The sequence below is a fragment of the Peromyscus californicus genome, unplaced genomic scaffold (genome assembly GCF_007827085.1).
Source record: "Peromyscus californicus insignis strain IS unplaced genomic scaffold, ASM782708v3 Scaffold_1__1_contigs__length_55948999, whole genome shotgun sequence".
Classification (NCBI taxonomy): Eukaryota; Metazoa; Chordata; class Mammalia; order Rodentia; family Cricetidae; genus Peromyscus; species Peromyscus californicus.
The window spans coordinates 18,509,680-18,523,765 of NW_026294492.1; the positions used below are offsets into that span (position 1 = coordinate 18,509,680).

The following is a 14,086-nucleotide window of genomic DNA, read 5'->3' on the forward strand; positions in this document are numbered from 1 at the left end:
CTGGGTGGGCCTTGCCAGCTGCTTTCTAATTTGGCAAAGCTGTTCTTTAGCCAAGAACTAAATCCTTGAAGTTTAGGTGTTAGGTTTAGTGTTCAGCTAATTGAATATGGACTGTTAACACCAGGTGTTTCTCTTACCCTGCCAGAAAAGGAGAGGCGTGGAGAGGAGGAGGGAGTTTGCACTGCACAGTGAAGCCGCAGAAGTGGGCTTTTTCTAAGCTGTTTCACCAACTTCTTAGTGTCCCTTCTTCTCTGTGTTCTCAGATTTAAAATATCCACATGGGATATTTTATGTGTATGGTTTAGTGGGGAGACAGCAGTAAATACAGTCACACGGCAAATATGTAAATTTAAAATGTGGTAAATTAAAAAAAGTCTGAGGGAACATTCACAGCAGAGACTATGTTGGAATGGAGGACTCGCAGTGGGCAAGAAAAGCTGGGGAGGACCAAGTGGCTAATTCAGAGGATGCTTTGAGAACATGGATTGGGGTGAGTTTAGGATTTTATAGGGAGGCAGAAAAACCACATGGGAGAGAATGAGCAGAAGTGGGTATCGGATCATATGTGTGCATTTGTGGCTTCTTTTTTGACAAACTACCTGATTTGTTTAAATGGATGTGGTCTGAGAAAAGAAGGTAATTCACGGGTAATATTGTGTGCAGTTTGGGTTTCAACAGTCCCAGGGGTGTAAGGGCTCTTTCTGTGAAGGGACGGGGGGAGAACGACCCTAAGAAAAGGAGAATGAAAGGGTTTAATCAAAAGCTAGTTTCGAAATAAGCTTTAAACTTAATAAAAGCCAGAGAGGGGGCAAGACGGCTTAGCAGGTAGAGGGGCATGCCTCTGGGCCTGACGCTTGAGTTTTGTCCCTGGTTCCTCATGATAGGAGAGACTCTCTAGCTGTGAGCTGTGGAATGCATGCATGGCTGTATGCACATAAACGCACAAAATAAATGTAAAAAATTGAGGCAGAGGGATGCAGATGTGAAGCTTAAAATGGAGCAAAAAGATAGTAAGACTAGTCTTTTGAGAATAATCTCTAAGGATAAATGTGCTTATATCCAGATTAATAATGCTAGAATTTACTAGTTTGAGGTTTTTCTGTATTTTGTTCCCACATAAATGTTATAGTAGCTGAATTAGTCACTAATCTTTTAGCCTTAGTAGTTGATATGCAACTGTTGAATACACAATTTTGACTGTAAATTTATAATCTGTCTTCTTAAAGAGGAAATGAGAAATAAAATTCAAGATTAAAAAAAAGTACTCTGGATTGGCTTCTTTATATACATTTTTTAAAACTTAGAATTTAAGCATCGGTATCTCTCTTGAAGCAGAATGAGAGTGAAAAACAAGTATGAAGGCATGTAGGTCCTCTGAAACAGGAAATATGTGGGCAATTAAAGGGATGTACAAGTCAGGTGAGAACTATGGGAGGAAGTGGGGAGATGGCTTAGTGGGTGGGAGCGCCAAAGCAAGTGAGAATCTGGGTTTGAATCTCTAGGACCTCTGTTGAAAGAAAGGGAAGGGAGGGGAGTGGAGAGGAGGGGAGGGGAGAGGAGGAAAGGAAAAAGGGGAGGAAAGGAAAGGAAAGGAAGCCAGCTGGTATGGCTGCCAGTATCTGTGACCTGTAGCATTGGGGGAACAGAGATAGGTGGATCCTAAGAACTCACTGACTAGACTAAGAAAAATAGTGAACTTCTTTCTGGTTCAGTACAGTTACCTAGCTCAAGCAATAAAGTAGGAAGTACCTGACATACTCTGGTCTCCCCTGTGCACACAGCCTTACATTCATTTGCATAGACCTGATGCATAAACAACATAGAGCGCGCGCGCGCGCGCGCGCGCACACACACACACACACACACACACACAGAGTCTTCTTGGAAATGCGATGCTTTACATTATTATTGGAAAGGTGTCTGTCAAGTAGGAGGGTTAAATGTAGTTGGTTAAGGTCTCCAAAACTGTTCTAAGTCATTTAAACATACTGTGTTTCCTCAGCTAACAAACTTGGCTAAGAACAAGTATTAGCCAAGACTAAAAATTTGAGGCGGGAAAATGTATAGCAGTTGGACCCCAGAATCCATACTTTTAATCATATTCCTATACACCCTCAGTCATAAGAAAGGAGTTTGGGTGCCCACAGGCAGATGTTAAGAGTTGAGATTCTGTTCATTTATATTACAGTTGTGAGGTTTTATTTTAACAGTATTCCAAATTAATCTTTTTTTTACTACTGGTGGACATTTGGGCTGTTCCCATTTTTCCCATTATAAAAATTTCTGAATGAAATTTCTTCACTCTTCTTATTTCTCATGTGCCAGAAACCTTTTTTTTTTTTTTTTTTTTTTTTGGCTTTTCAAGACAGAGTTTCTCTGTATAACCCTGGCTGTCCTGGAGCTTTCTTTGTTAGACCAAGGCTGGCCTTGAACTCACAGAGATCTGCCTGCCTCAGCCTTTCAAGTGCTGGGATTAAAGGCATGTACCATCGCTGGCCAGCATGTCAGAGACTTCTATTGCTGGCTCACTATAGAGGTCACACAACTTCCTGAGCATGCTTAGATCAAGTTTTCAACAAGATTCCCCTTGGAACTTGTTCATTGGCCACAAAACAGCAATTTATGTAAGTTCAAACACAATCCAATTGTATTTTTCTCAAAGTCCCCTTAGGTTTACTTAGATCTTTAAAAGTTAATTGAAAATATGTATGAAGCCATAAGTCATTTTTCTGGAAAGTGATGGCAAGATTTTCATAAATGAATTTTATAATCATAAAATTAAATGAGCCTTTAAAATAATAAAATTATTTTAAAATAATAAAATTATAAAAAGAACTTTACTTTTAAAATCTTCATTTTTACCAAGTTTCTTCTCCACAGAGGTACCAATAAGGCAAGTGAATACATACTATAGCAAAATCAAACTTTACTTACTTCTGAATTGTAAATTTTAATATTAATATGAATGGCTTTAATTCCATTTTATTTATATCATTTTCAACTTAAATTTAGGGAACACAACCCTTGTGTCATTATTAGTAGAAAAATTGATAGCATCATTTCTCATGAAGAATTTTACAGTCTCTTCCAAGAAAAATCTTTCTTTACACTACTTTCATGTATTAAAATTTATTTGGTATAAAATTAATAAGAATCATTTTACAATTATGAAAAATGTTACAATTGTCACAAAGTGTTAATGGCTTGTTTGTGACAGCTCACTAATGGATGGCAGCACTGTTCATCTAAGCTATTAATTTTACTCCCTGGGAGTTTTTTCCTACTTTATTCGTTTCTGCCCTGTGTTAAAATACTATGGCTGTGGTGAAATACTATGACAAAAAGCAACTTTAGAAGAGAAAGGCTTTCCTTTGGTGTATGGTCCAGAGTGATAGAGTCCAACCTAGCTGGAAAGGCGTGGTACATGGGAGGGAACGCGTGGAGGACTGCAGGGGCAGGAAGCTGACTGATCACATTGTGTTCAACGCACAGGACGCAGAAAGGAAGAACAGCAAATGGGATCAGGCTGTAAACCCCCAAAGCCCGGCCGGCCCAGTGCCACACTTCCTGTAGCAGGGCTCCACCTGCCTGAGGTTCCATAACCTTCCCCAGTGAGGACCTGAAGGAGGCGTATCTTATTCAAGCCGCAACATACCGTAGAAAGCATATCCTAAGGAAGATAAAAATCGTCTTACAATTAAGTTGGCCTTGAATCTGCACTAGTCTCTTAAAATAATGTGAAAGAGTGCATATTTTAAATGTTATTAGTAACAAATGACTTCTGGAGTGTCCAACAGTTAATATACCTGGAGAAGAGATTCCACTGTTCTTAGAGACTGGAGTTTCTTTTAGTTCCTTACAGAAAGAACATTAGGCTGTGATTGCTTTTGATAACCACCTGATAAATCAGCTGTTGCTGATGGAAAAGAGTCATATCTGCTGCTCTCTCTAAAAGTCACAATTCCTAGTGCAACCTGTATGTACAGAGAGCATTGCTTTGATTTGTGTCCCTTTCCAGTGAAATTACTGCCCAGACTTTGCTGCACATCATAGCTATTTAAAATTTTCATTTAGCCAATAATTTCAATTATTGGTTGTTTTTTAAAGAATGGTCAAAATGGTGGATAATTTTTGCAAAGCTGAGATTTTAAGAACATATGAAATAAGGTTGTTTTGGTGTTTTTTTGTTTTGTTTTTTTTTTTTTTTTTGTTTTTTGTTTTTTGTTTTTCGAGACAGGGTTTCTCTGTGTAGCTTTGCGCCTCTCCTGGAACTCACTTAGTAGCCCAGGCTGGCCTCGAACTCACAGAGATCCGCCTGGCTCTGCCTCCAAGTGCTGGGATTAAAGGCGTGCGCCACCACCACCCGGCTTGGTTTGGTTTTTTGAGACAGGGTTTCTCTGTGTAGCTTTGGAGCCTGTCCTGGATCTCACTCTTAGCCCAGGCTGGGCTCGACCTCAGAGATCTGCCTGCCTCTGCCTCCCAAGTGCTAGGATTAAAGGCATGCACCACCACCACCCGGCTTATGAAATAAGGTTTTAAATGTTACAAAATAAAATAACAGTAATACTAAAAAAAATAAATAAATAAAGGTACAAATAGCATTGAATATTTAATCCAGGTAGACATGATAGTTTGAGCAGGCATTGAGTATTGGTCCCTCTCCAAACCACAGTTAAGACAACAGAAGTAAAAGTAAAAGCAGCGAGGAGTTTTTAAAGTCATAAATTAGAGAAAGAGGAAAATGGGAGCAACTATCAACAAAAATTTTAAGAGAGGAAACAGTTTGAATACTAATAACTGTCATATTAAACCTGAGAATGCCCAGTATTATGTGGAAAAGGCTAAGAACCAGTTAAATCTGTACTGGTTATTCTTCAGGGCACTCAGTATAAGAATTTTATTACTCTGGGGGCTGGAGAGATGACTCAGTGGTCAAGAGGACTGGCTAATCTTCCCAGCACCCACATGGCTGCTCACAACCATCTGTAGCACCAGTCCTTGGGGAGCTAATGCCCTCTCCTGGCCTCTATGGGCATTGCATGCAAGTGATGCGCGTATGTACAAGCAAAACATCCATTCACATAAAATAAAAATAAATTCAAAAACCTAAAGAATTGTGTTACTCTGAAAGTGAAAGCAAACGAAAAGAGGGTGCTGTAGCAATTGATGGCCAGGACTCCTTCACCCTGACACTGTGCTAACACCCTCCTCTTGCCTAGTTCTCTAGTCCTGGTTTTCTAAACTGTTTCCACTGGGGGCTCCTTTTTGTCTGAGAAAATTTTGCATGATCTCAGGAATAAAATAGATAAGCAAATCAAACATTTATTGATAATAAGTCATAATTGTTCTAAAACAATTTTTTCTAAGACAATTTTCTGTATAATAAATGACATACCATTTGTTAAAGACCAAGTAGTTTTATTCACTAATTATGTGTGTGTGTGTGTGTGTGCGCGCGCGCATGTGTGTGTTTATTTTTTTTTTTAAAGAACTAAATTTTGGGCTGAGGAATGACTTAGTAGTTAAGAACAAAGAACAGAGAACTGGGTTCAATTCCCAGCACCCATATGGCAGCTTGTAACTGTCTGTAACTCCAGTTCCAGGTGATCCAATACCCTCTTCTAACCTCCACAGGCACCAGGCAACACATATTGTACATATGTACTTACAAGCAAAACACACACATAAAACAAATCAATCTTTAAGAAAAGATTAAATAAAGAATGAAATCCTGGTTAAAAGTTTGATACTACAGGATGCAGAGCATCTTTGGCGTTTTTTCAGAATTGATCAATATTTTGATTCTTTTTTTAAGTTGTCAGTGCTGAGAAAGCTGCTCCACATAAATATGTAGTACAAAATGGCAAAAGCACATTTAGGACCATTTCAGAAATTACTGGAAATTCTAACCCAGTCCCAAGCCATATTCATTTAATTATCTTTTAAAACATAAAGTTGAAGGAGCTCGAAAGGGGAGTCAGCAGTCCAGAGCATTTGCCGCTCTCCCGGAAGACTCCAGTTTGGTTGTCAGTACCCACAGCAAGTGGTTCACAAATGCCTGTAACTCCAGTTCTGGGGGATTGGACACTGTCTTCTGGCCTCTGTGGGTACACACAGACACAGAGACAAAAGCGGGGGGATAAAATAAAAATAAACCCTAAAAAATCTCAAGCCACTTAAACAGCCATTTTCAAATCAATTTTTAATACTACAACTCAAAGATAATAGTAATTTGAGACTTAAATGCTGAAGAATGATGGTCAGAAAATACTGTCTTCATTTTTCATAATTAAACAATTATATTCTGTCAGGGCAGAAAAGTTTGTATGGTCAGTCCAACACCATGATTCATGGCATGTGATGGTCTGACATCTGAGCTGAGGTGTTTCAGACATCACTGGGAGCATTTTGTGGTGCGCAAGCTCATGTAGTGCAGTGTGCATATTGTGTGTTTAGAACCAAAGCTACAGAGGTGTCCTGAGATACAACATGAATGAGCACTGCCAGAAACATTTCAGACACGGTATATGTTTAATTTCAAATTAATTTTTGGTCCTTGAATATACAGAAACCTTTTACTGTTGCCAAAATTTCTGTGGTTCCCACATTCAGTTATATGAGCCCAGATGGAGTTGCTAGCTGAAGTTTAAGAATTTGGAGGGTAGATAATTGTGTCAACCAATTTCAAGTTTTCTGTTAGCTCTGATCTGCATCCACTACTGCCTAAAGCCTATTAGATGTGATTTTTCATCTTTAGGTTCAGCCTCCAAGCACTTCAGGGAAGTCTTGAAAATGTTCCCTACAGAAAAAGTCTTCCAAGCATGTGTTCCACCCAGTGTGGCTCCCTTCTTTGAACAACAGTCAGATCTACAATTTGAGTCTGTTTTGATCACTTTCCAATGTCTTCAAACAGTTATTTTTCTATTTTGTCCACAGTTTATAATTCTTATCTGTGAGCAGAATAGTAGAGTACAAGAGGATCCATTATTGCTGGAACCAGAGCTCAACTAACTTTAAATATAAAAGCATGTAAACTTTTCCAATAAAAATTTTGAAAGTTAAATGTTATAATTTTAATACATAGCAAGAATATTATTTATATAAATTGAAAGAATGAAATGACTGAAAATGTGAAAAATCATAATTTATGGGTAATGAAAAGGATAAGCATGTAAATGCTGCCAGAAATGATTTTTTTTTTTTTTTTTTTTTTTTTTTTTTTTTTTTTTTTTTTGGTTTTTCGAGACAGGGTTTCTCTGTGTAGCTTTGCGCCTTTTCCTGGAACTCACTTGGTAGCCCAGGCTGGCCTCGAACTCACAGAGATCCGCCTGGCTCTGCCTCCCGAGTGCTGGGATTAAAGGCGTGCGCCACCACCGCCCGGCCCCAGAAATGATTTTTTAAAGGCTTCTCAGTGGGTCTGTCAGAAGTTGAGCAGAATGTAATTATGCATTACCTTAGTGGCAAGCTGTCTCAAATAACATTACCAGGAAGGTCTTTGCCTGTCAATTCAGATCATCCATTGTGTTTTGGAAATATTTTTCCATTTGACTTGAGAGTTTGCATTTCTCTCTTATTGCTGACCTTTGTTGTTTCTTAAAGAATAAAAGGGTGGCGATCTAACCTCCCATTTGCTCTTTTCTTCTCTCTTATTTTAGTTGTTTGTGAAACTGACCTTCCGTGAGGCGAGAACAAACGGACTGGAGCCATCTCTGGACAACGTTGTACAACTCCCTTCCCCTGAAGCTGCCCGCTGGAGCACTTGATTTGACCATATCTGCTTTGAGGATTCATTATGAACAAAGAAGTCTCCCAGGTAGGGAAGATTTTAAGAACTTCGTCACTATAAACATGTGGAGAGAAAACAGTTACTTAGTGAGCATTATTTTTTATGGAAGTATATTCTTGGTCCGGGAAGCTTCAAGGTTCTTGTAAAGTAAGTGCTAATATTCCTAAGTGGAAGTGTTGGCAGTGTGTTTAGAATAAATAGTTAATTTATGAGATAAAGGTAAGACTGTCACCTGAGCAAACTAGTCTAAAGATCTTCTATAGCAAGCAGTATAGTTAACAGCAGCATATTGTACTTAGGACTTGAGGTGATAACTGCTCTTACAGCAGTGAAAATAATGTTTATGTGAGATTATGGGTGTTAATTTGCTTCACAGTAGTAACCAGTTCACCATATGTTTGTTTCTGATAACATCATGACTTAAATGTACACGGTAAATATTTAAATTCAGTAAAATTTACTATCAAAAAGTAAGTAGCCGGGCGGTGGTGGCGCACGCCTTTAATCCCAGCACTCGGGAGGCAGAGCCAGGCAGATCTCTGTGAGTTCGAGACCAGCCTGGACTACCAAGTGAGTTCCAGGAAAGGCGCAAAGCTACACAGAGAAACCCTGTCTCGAAAAACCAAAAAAAAAAAAAAAAAAAAAAAAAAAAAAAAAAAAGTAAGTAAAGGCTCTGAACGAGCTATGTTTCCAACGAAGATATAAGGAGACCAGGAATTATGTGAAAAAATGTTCAGAATCATTAGCAATTAAGGAAACCTAGATCAAAGCCGTAATGAGATGCCATTTTATACCCACTGGGGTGGGTTTTTACAGAGGAGAACTGCTTTTGCCAAAAATATAGAATTGGAATCCTCATGTATTTTCACCTTAAACTTAGGGTTTTCCAAGAAAGTTAGAGTTACTATATGACATAGCAGTTCCATTCCCAGTTTTACACTCAAGATAATTAAAACTTAAATACACAAAAGTTTATGCATAAGCAGTCATAAAAATGTTATTGAAAATACCCCGAAGTGGAAATGGCTTAAATGTTCACCAACTGATGAGTGGATAAGCAGAATACAGTATCTCCAAACAATGGGATTTCATTCAGCCATGGAAGGGCAGTGAATAGTCTAAGGTCCCCGTCCTTCGTTGCCACATGAGAAGTGTTTCAGTGATTGTGGAGAATGCGAGGTGTCTGAGGACTCTAGTTTGGGAAACATTTCTCTATAGAAGTTGGCCAGTGTAGGTGTACCCTATCATGATGGTTCTTCATATGGAGGAGGATCAGGTTGGGGACCTTGGGCTCTTGGCTTGTTACCCTCATCTTGTGTGTTCTTTCTGTGCTCCTTGTCTGCTGGGCACTCTAAAGCATGTTCCTGGAGTTGTTAGCTAATTGGTACTAGTTTTTAGAATGATCAGCTCTATGCTCAATCTGAGAGACAAATGACAAATTTCTTGTGTAGAAAGATTTAAGAGTATGGTCCTGTTTCCTGTGCCTTCACCTTTTTAGTTTAGTTGGGCACATTTGACCAGAGATACATGCAGTTTCTAGTTACGAAAATGACTCTCTAGAAATTGCATGAGACTAAGTATAATTTAGCAACACTTAAAAAGAACAGAGTACTTTTACTTAGACATGCTGTCTTCTTAAAAACGATATGCAAGTTGGCTTTGTTAACTGCTCCTAGTTATATCCCCTAACAACCAATATAAAGTCAGTCCACATACAACAGCTCTGACAGCTTGTCCCCATTGGAGGTTTTGTATTGCACTGTGTGTTGTGTTTTATAAAAGTTAATACAGAAATCATACCATTAACAAATTATTGGAGAGTCTCCTGTGACTCTGAATACTGGTTCTTATTTTTGTAGGGCACCTATTTGGGTGCTGCTGAATTGTCTGCCACCCCCGCTCCAGAATTTCAAAACAGTTCAGCAAATATTTAACTTGGGAATCTTGTCTTAGGCCCATTTTAATAAATACATTTATTTGCTGGGTGGTGGTGGCACATGCCTTTAATCCCAGCGCTCAGGAGGCAGAGCCAGGCAGATCTCTGTAAGTTCGAGGCCAGCCCGGTCTACAGAGCGAGATCCAGGACAGGCACCAAAACTACACAGAAACCCTATCTTGAAAACCATATATATATATATATGTTCTTGTGTGACAATTAAGTGACATCTTTACTTCTGTGATACTGGGTTAACCTTACTTATGCTTCTTTGAATCTCCATGGTAAAAAAATAAAAAAAGGTTATTGTTTTATTAGTTATGATAACACCTGTCTTAGCTGATAATCTCCATCTAAGTACCAGCTAGGCCCAACCCTTGGTTAACTTCCGATAGCCGATGAGATGGGGCATGTTGGGGGTGGTGTGGCTGTCCACACAACAGGTACTCTTATTTGGGGATTCAGTTACAGAAGCATATTAAGGCTCTTGTAGGAGGCCTTCCCTGGTTTTGCCTCCTGGTGTCCTCTGACTTCATACCTCACTCTTCCATCCCCAGTCCCAGCCCCAGTTCATTACTGTTGTGTTCTGCCTTGTCTTTTCTGTTTGTCATTGTCATGCTTCCCCCACTGCCCTCCAACTCACCTTCACACCCACAGGTCAAACCTCTGTTTTTGCCTCATTTTTCTCTCAGAGCACTTACTAGCTTCTTAAACATGCCACGTAAATTACTTTTAAAATTTATCATTTACATCCCCCCAAATGAAAAGAAACTGTCAGAATAATTTACAAATTGTATTCACAGCTGGATATCCAGGGCCCAAAAGAGAGGCTATTGTATGCACAGAGCTCAGTGAACATTAGATGCTCACTTAAATCGTGCTGTTCCCTACACTAAGGTCAATTTAAAATTTTTTTGCCTGAAGTTACCATAGCATGTGGTCAAGAATTGTATTTTGATTTTTATTGAGGCTAAAACTAAAATTAACATCTATAATGCATTTTTGCCTATGCAGATTGTATATATGGCATAATTTGTTTCTATGTAGATTATATGTTGTTTTAGTGTTCTTATTGCTGTGAAGAGACACCATGATCACAGCAACTCTTATAAAGAAAACCCTTAAATGGGATGGCTCGCTTACAGTTGGGAGCATGGTGGCGTGCAGGCAAACATGGTGCTGGAGGAATAGCTGAGAGTCCTACATCTTGCATTAAACAGGAAGTTGACTGAGACACTGGGCGGTATCCTGAGCATAGGAAACCTCAAATCCCGCCCCCACAGTGACACACTTCCTCCCACATTAATCTAGAATCTTTGAGATATTTGGTTCCAAGCTAGGATCATCATTATTTCTGAGACTGAACAAGGGGACAGCATAAAATCTCTTAATTAAGAATTGGCAGGAAATGGACAGCAATTATAACTGACAAATAAACAAGAAAAAAGAATTAAAAGTAATTTGCAAGATTGTAATCCTAGCCCGGTGTGGTGAGGCACACCTGTTGTCCCAGCACTTTAGACGGGGAGGTAGGATGGTTGGGACTTTGAGGCAAGTCTGGGCTGCATCGTTAATCCCAGGCTATCCTGGACTGCATCATAACAAAACCCTATCTAGAGAAGAAAGAAGACTTGGAGTGTTGGATAATTTCAAAAACTAGACTTCTAATATGGAGAAATTAGAAATGTTCCCTTTTGTCCTCATGAGGTAATCTCACGATTGAGATTTTAGGGGTTGTTTATATAGTGGGAAGATGGCAACAGTCTTTGGTCTTTAGAAGAGAGCAAGAAAGAGTGAGTTTTAGAACTAGGGAAGGATTAAGTCTGCAGGAGAGACTGCCAGAGTTTTCACCAGTTCTTGAAGTGTTCCCAGCTTGACTGTTGATGCTCAGTGCTCTGGTGTTTAATGACTTAGACTTAAGGAAGAGTTCCAAGTTTTCCCATTTCAGGAGCTCCCCCTCCTTTTTTGAGGGTCAGTGGAGTAAAAGATAAGAGGAGTATTTGGCACTCTGAAATCCAAAAGGAAGTGATGAGTCCAAGGTCAAGGATAGGGTTCTGAGTGGCCTGAGGGATTCTGCCGAGCAGTGATGGATGCTGTGGACTCATCAGTCACTGGCACTTGGGAAAACCTGGCTGACACGCGAGGGGAATGACTCTGTTCTCTGGCGTCCATACCAAGATCCTAGCATAGACTAAACACTTGATCTTGCTCTCGAGAGGATGATATAAACACAAGGTTAGGAGTATGAAATTCAGAGTGGAAAAGTGCAGTTCAAAATCCAAATTGAGCTTATCACTTTAGCTTTAATCATAGGTATAGTGTTTGGTTTTCTACCAGTAAAATCCCCAGCTTCATGAGGAAAGTTGGTTTTAAGCCTTTTTGCAAAGTAAGGTCTGAATAATAATTCTGAATCTGAACAATAATAATAAATATTTTTCAGAGTCCAGTTTTTTACAATTACACATGGAAGTGATTTTTTTTTCTTGGTTAAAAAAATATTTCTACTTAATTATCCTAGGAAAATGTTCATCCTGATCGATTACAGCAGTTTCATAGGCATTGTGAATTTTCTTTCAGTCCCCTGTGATGTTAGCTGCTGGTGCTTGTGGTGGCTGTCATCACCTAGTCCCTGCTGAGGTCTGTGCTGTGGTTCTTTTGTTGAGAAGTAACAGGGGGCTTCCCCTGCCCATATTTGGTTAGAGAGGTCATGAGAGGTTTGTTTTTCTTACCCTTCTTATTTAGGTGTGAAGTTTGTCAACATGAGTGGCCTCGGGGACAGTTCATCCGACCCTGCGAACCCAGACTCACATAAGAGAAAAGGATCGCCATGTGACACACTGGCATCAAGGTAGGCATGCACTTGTGTCTCTGGCAGAGCTTTTGTGCCCTTCTTCCCCCAACACTTGGGAGCTTTGTCCCGTCCACTCCACATTGAGTGGCCGCCTGCCTTCTGCTAACGGAGACATTCTGTGCATCCCCCCCCCCCCCCCCCCCCCCCCCCCCCGTCTTTCCATGTGCTTCTCCTATCCCACTGTGTCCTCTGTATTTCCACAAATAATCTGTAGGTATAATGCAGATGCTGTGTTACTCATTGCTTCCTTAAAGGGAGGCTTCTCTTCCTCCCACAACTACTAGATCAACGCTCCCAACACACAAACTTTATTGTTAGGTTGGTTGATTTTGTGTGCCCTCCACCCAGGGTTTCTCTGTAGAGCCCTGATTGTCGTGGAACTTGCTCTGTAAACCAGGCTGGCCTTGAACTCAGAGATCCACCTGCCTCTGCCTCCTGAGTGCTGGGATTAAAGGTGTACACCACCACCGCCTGGCTCCCCTTTTCATATATCTGTTTTGTACATTTTTATGGCTTTGATTCATAACTACAGGCTCTTGCTAGAGTATATGCTCATTGCATGAATTCTTAGTTTCTTTGTTAGACTGTCGGCCATATAGCATAAGGTAAGAGATATTATTTGTTCATTCACCATTATATCCCTAGTTCACAGTGCAATATGTCACATGTCGCTTTTAACTAGTAAGGACAATAAATGAATAAATGTCAATGAATAAATAAGTATTGAACATCTTTAAGTGCTATCTTAGGAGCTAAGAAGTACATTGTTACAATGTTTATTGTAAAAATAATTATTTGTGGCATTAACTACTTGCTGTGTTTTTTAAAATGTGACTACATTAATGAGGCAAAAAGAAATTTAGTGCTAAGAGAACCCTAACAAGTGCCAGGTGAAGAAGGAACTTCACTCAGAGTAAAAGCATTTTCTCAGCTGACAAGAGAAAAGTGCAGATTTTATTCCGTTTGACTTCTTGGAGCTAGATTAAGTTTTTTTTTCAGTTTCTACACTACTGGCGTTTTGAACCAGAAAATCTTTTGCTGTGGAGGCTTTCCTGTGTGTTGTAGGATGTTTAGCACTGTTACTGCTCGTACACCTAAATGCCAATGGTGTCTTAGTTATAATAGAGATTGTCTGTAAACATTCCCGGATGTTTCCCCAGGGGCAAGGAAAGCAGAATCACCCCAACTGATGACACTGATCTCCAGAGGAGAGCTGCAGCAGCTCTTCAGCTGCTTTTTCCTGGGTGGGGGCCGGGAACTGCAATCGGGATCTAAAATAAATGAATGCATTTAATTAATAAATAAAAAAAGAATGCTAGGGCTAGAGGCTGGAAAAAGAAAAGTGACCATTCCTCACAGGAGAACAATCACTTTAATTACTCAAGCACACATGTCCAGATGCTAGGATAAAAGTTCATGCCAAGATATGAAGCAGATGTGTGTTCTCAAAGTTAGTGCATTGTTTATTTCTACATATAAATTCAGTCTTTCTTAAAGGAAAACTTAAGAATAA

General features: G+C 39.6%; 1 protein-coding gene across 8 annotated transcripts in view; it reads left to right on the forward strand.

Moving 5' to 3' along the window:
• Ncoa1 (nuclear receptor coactivator 1) overlaps positions 1-14,086 on the forward strand; it is a 336,679-nt gene that overhangs the window by 238,817 nt on the left and 83,776 nt on the right. For all 8 annotated transcript variants that reach the window (XM_052745992.1, XM_052745990.1, XM_052745993.1 and 5 more), the window contains 2 exons: positions 7,656-7,813; positions 12,465-12,570. In XM_052745992.1, the coding sequence (XP_052601952.1) occupies positions 12,482-12,570 (89 nt within the window). In that variant the 5' untranslated portion in view covers positions 7,656-7,813; positions 12,465-12,481. The remainder of the gene's footprint in view (positions 1-7,655; positions 7,814-12,464; positions 12,571-14,086) is intronic.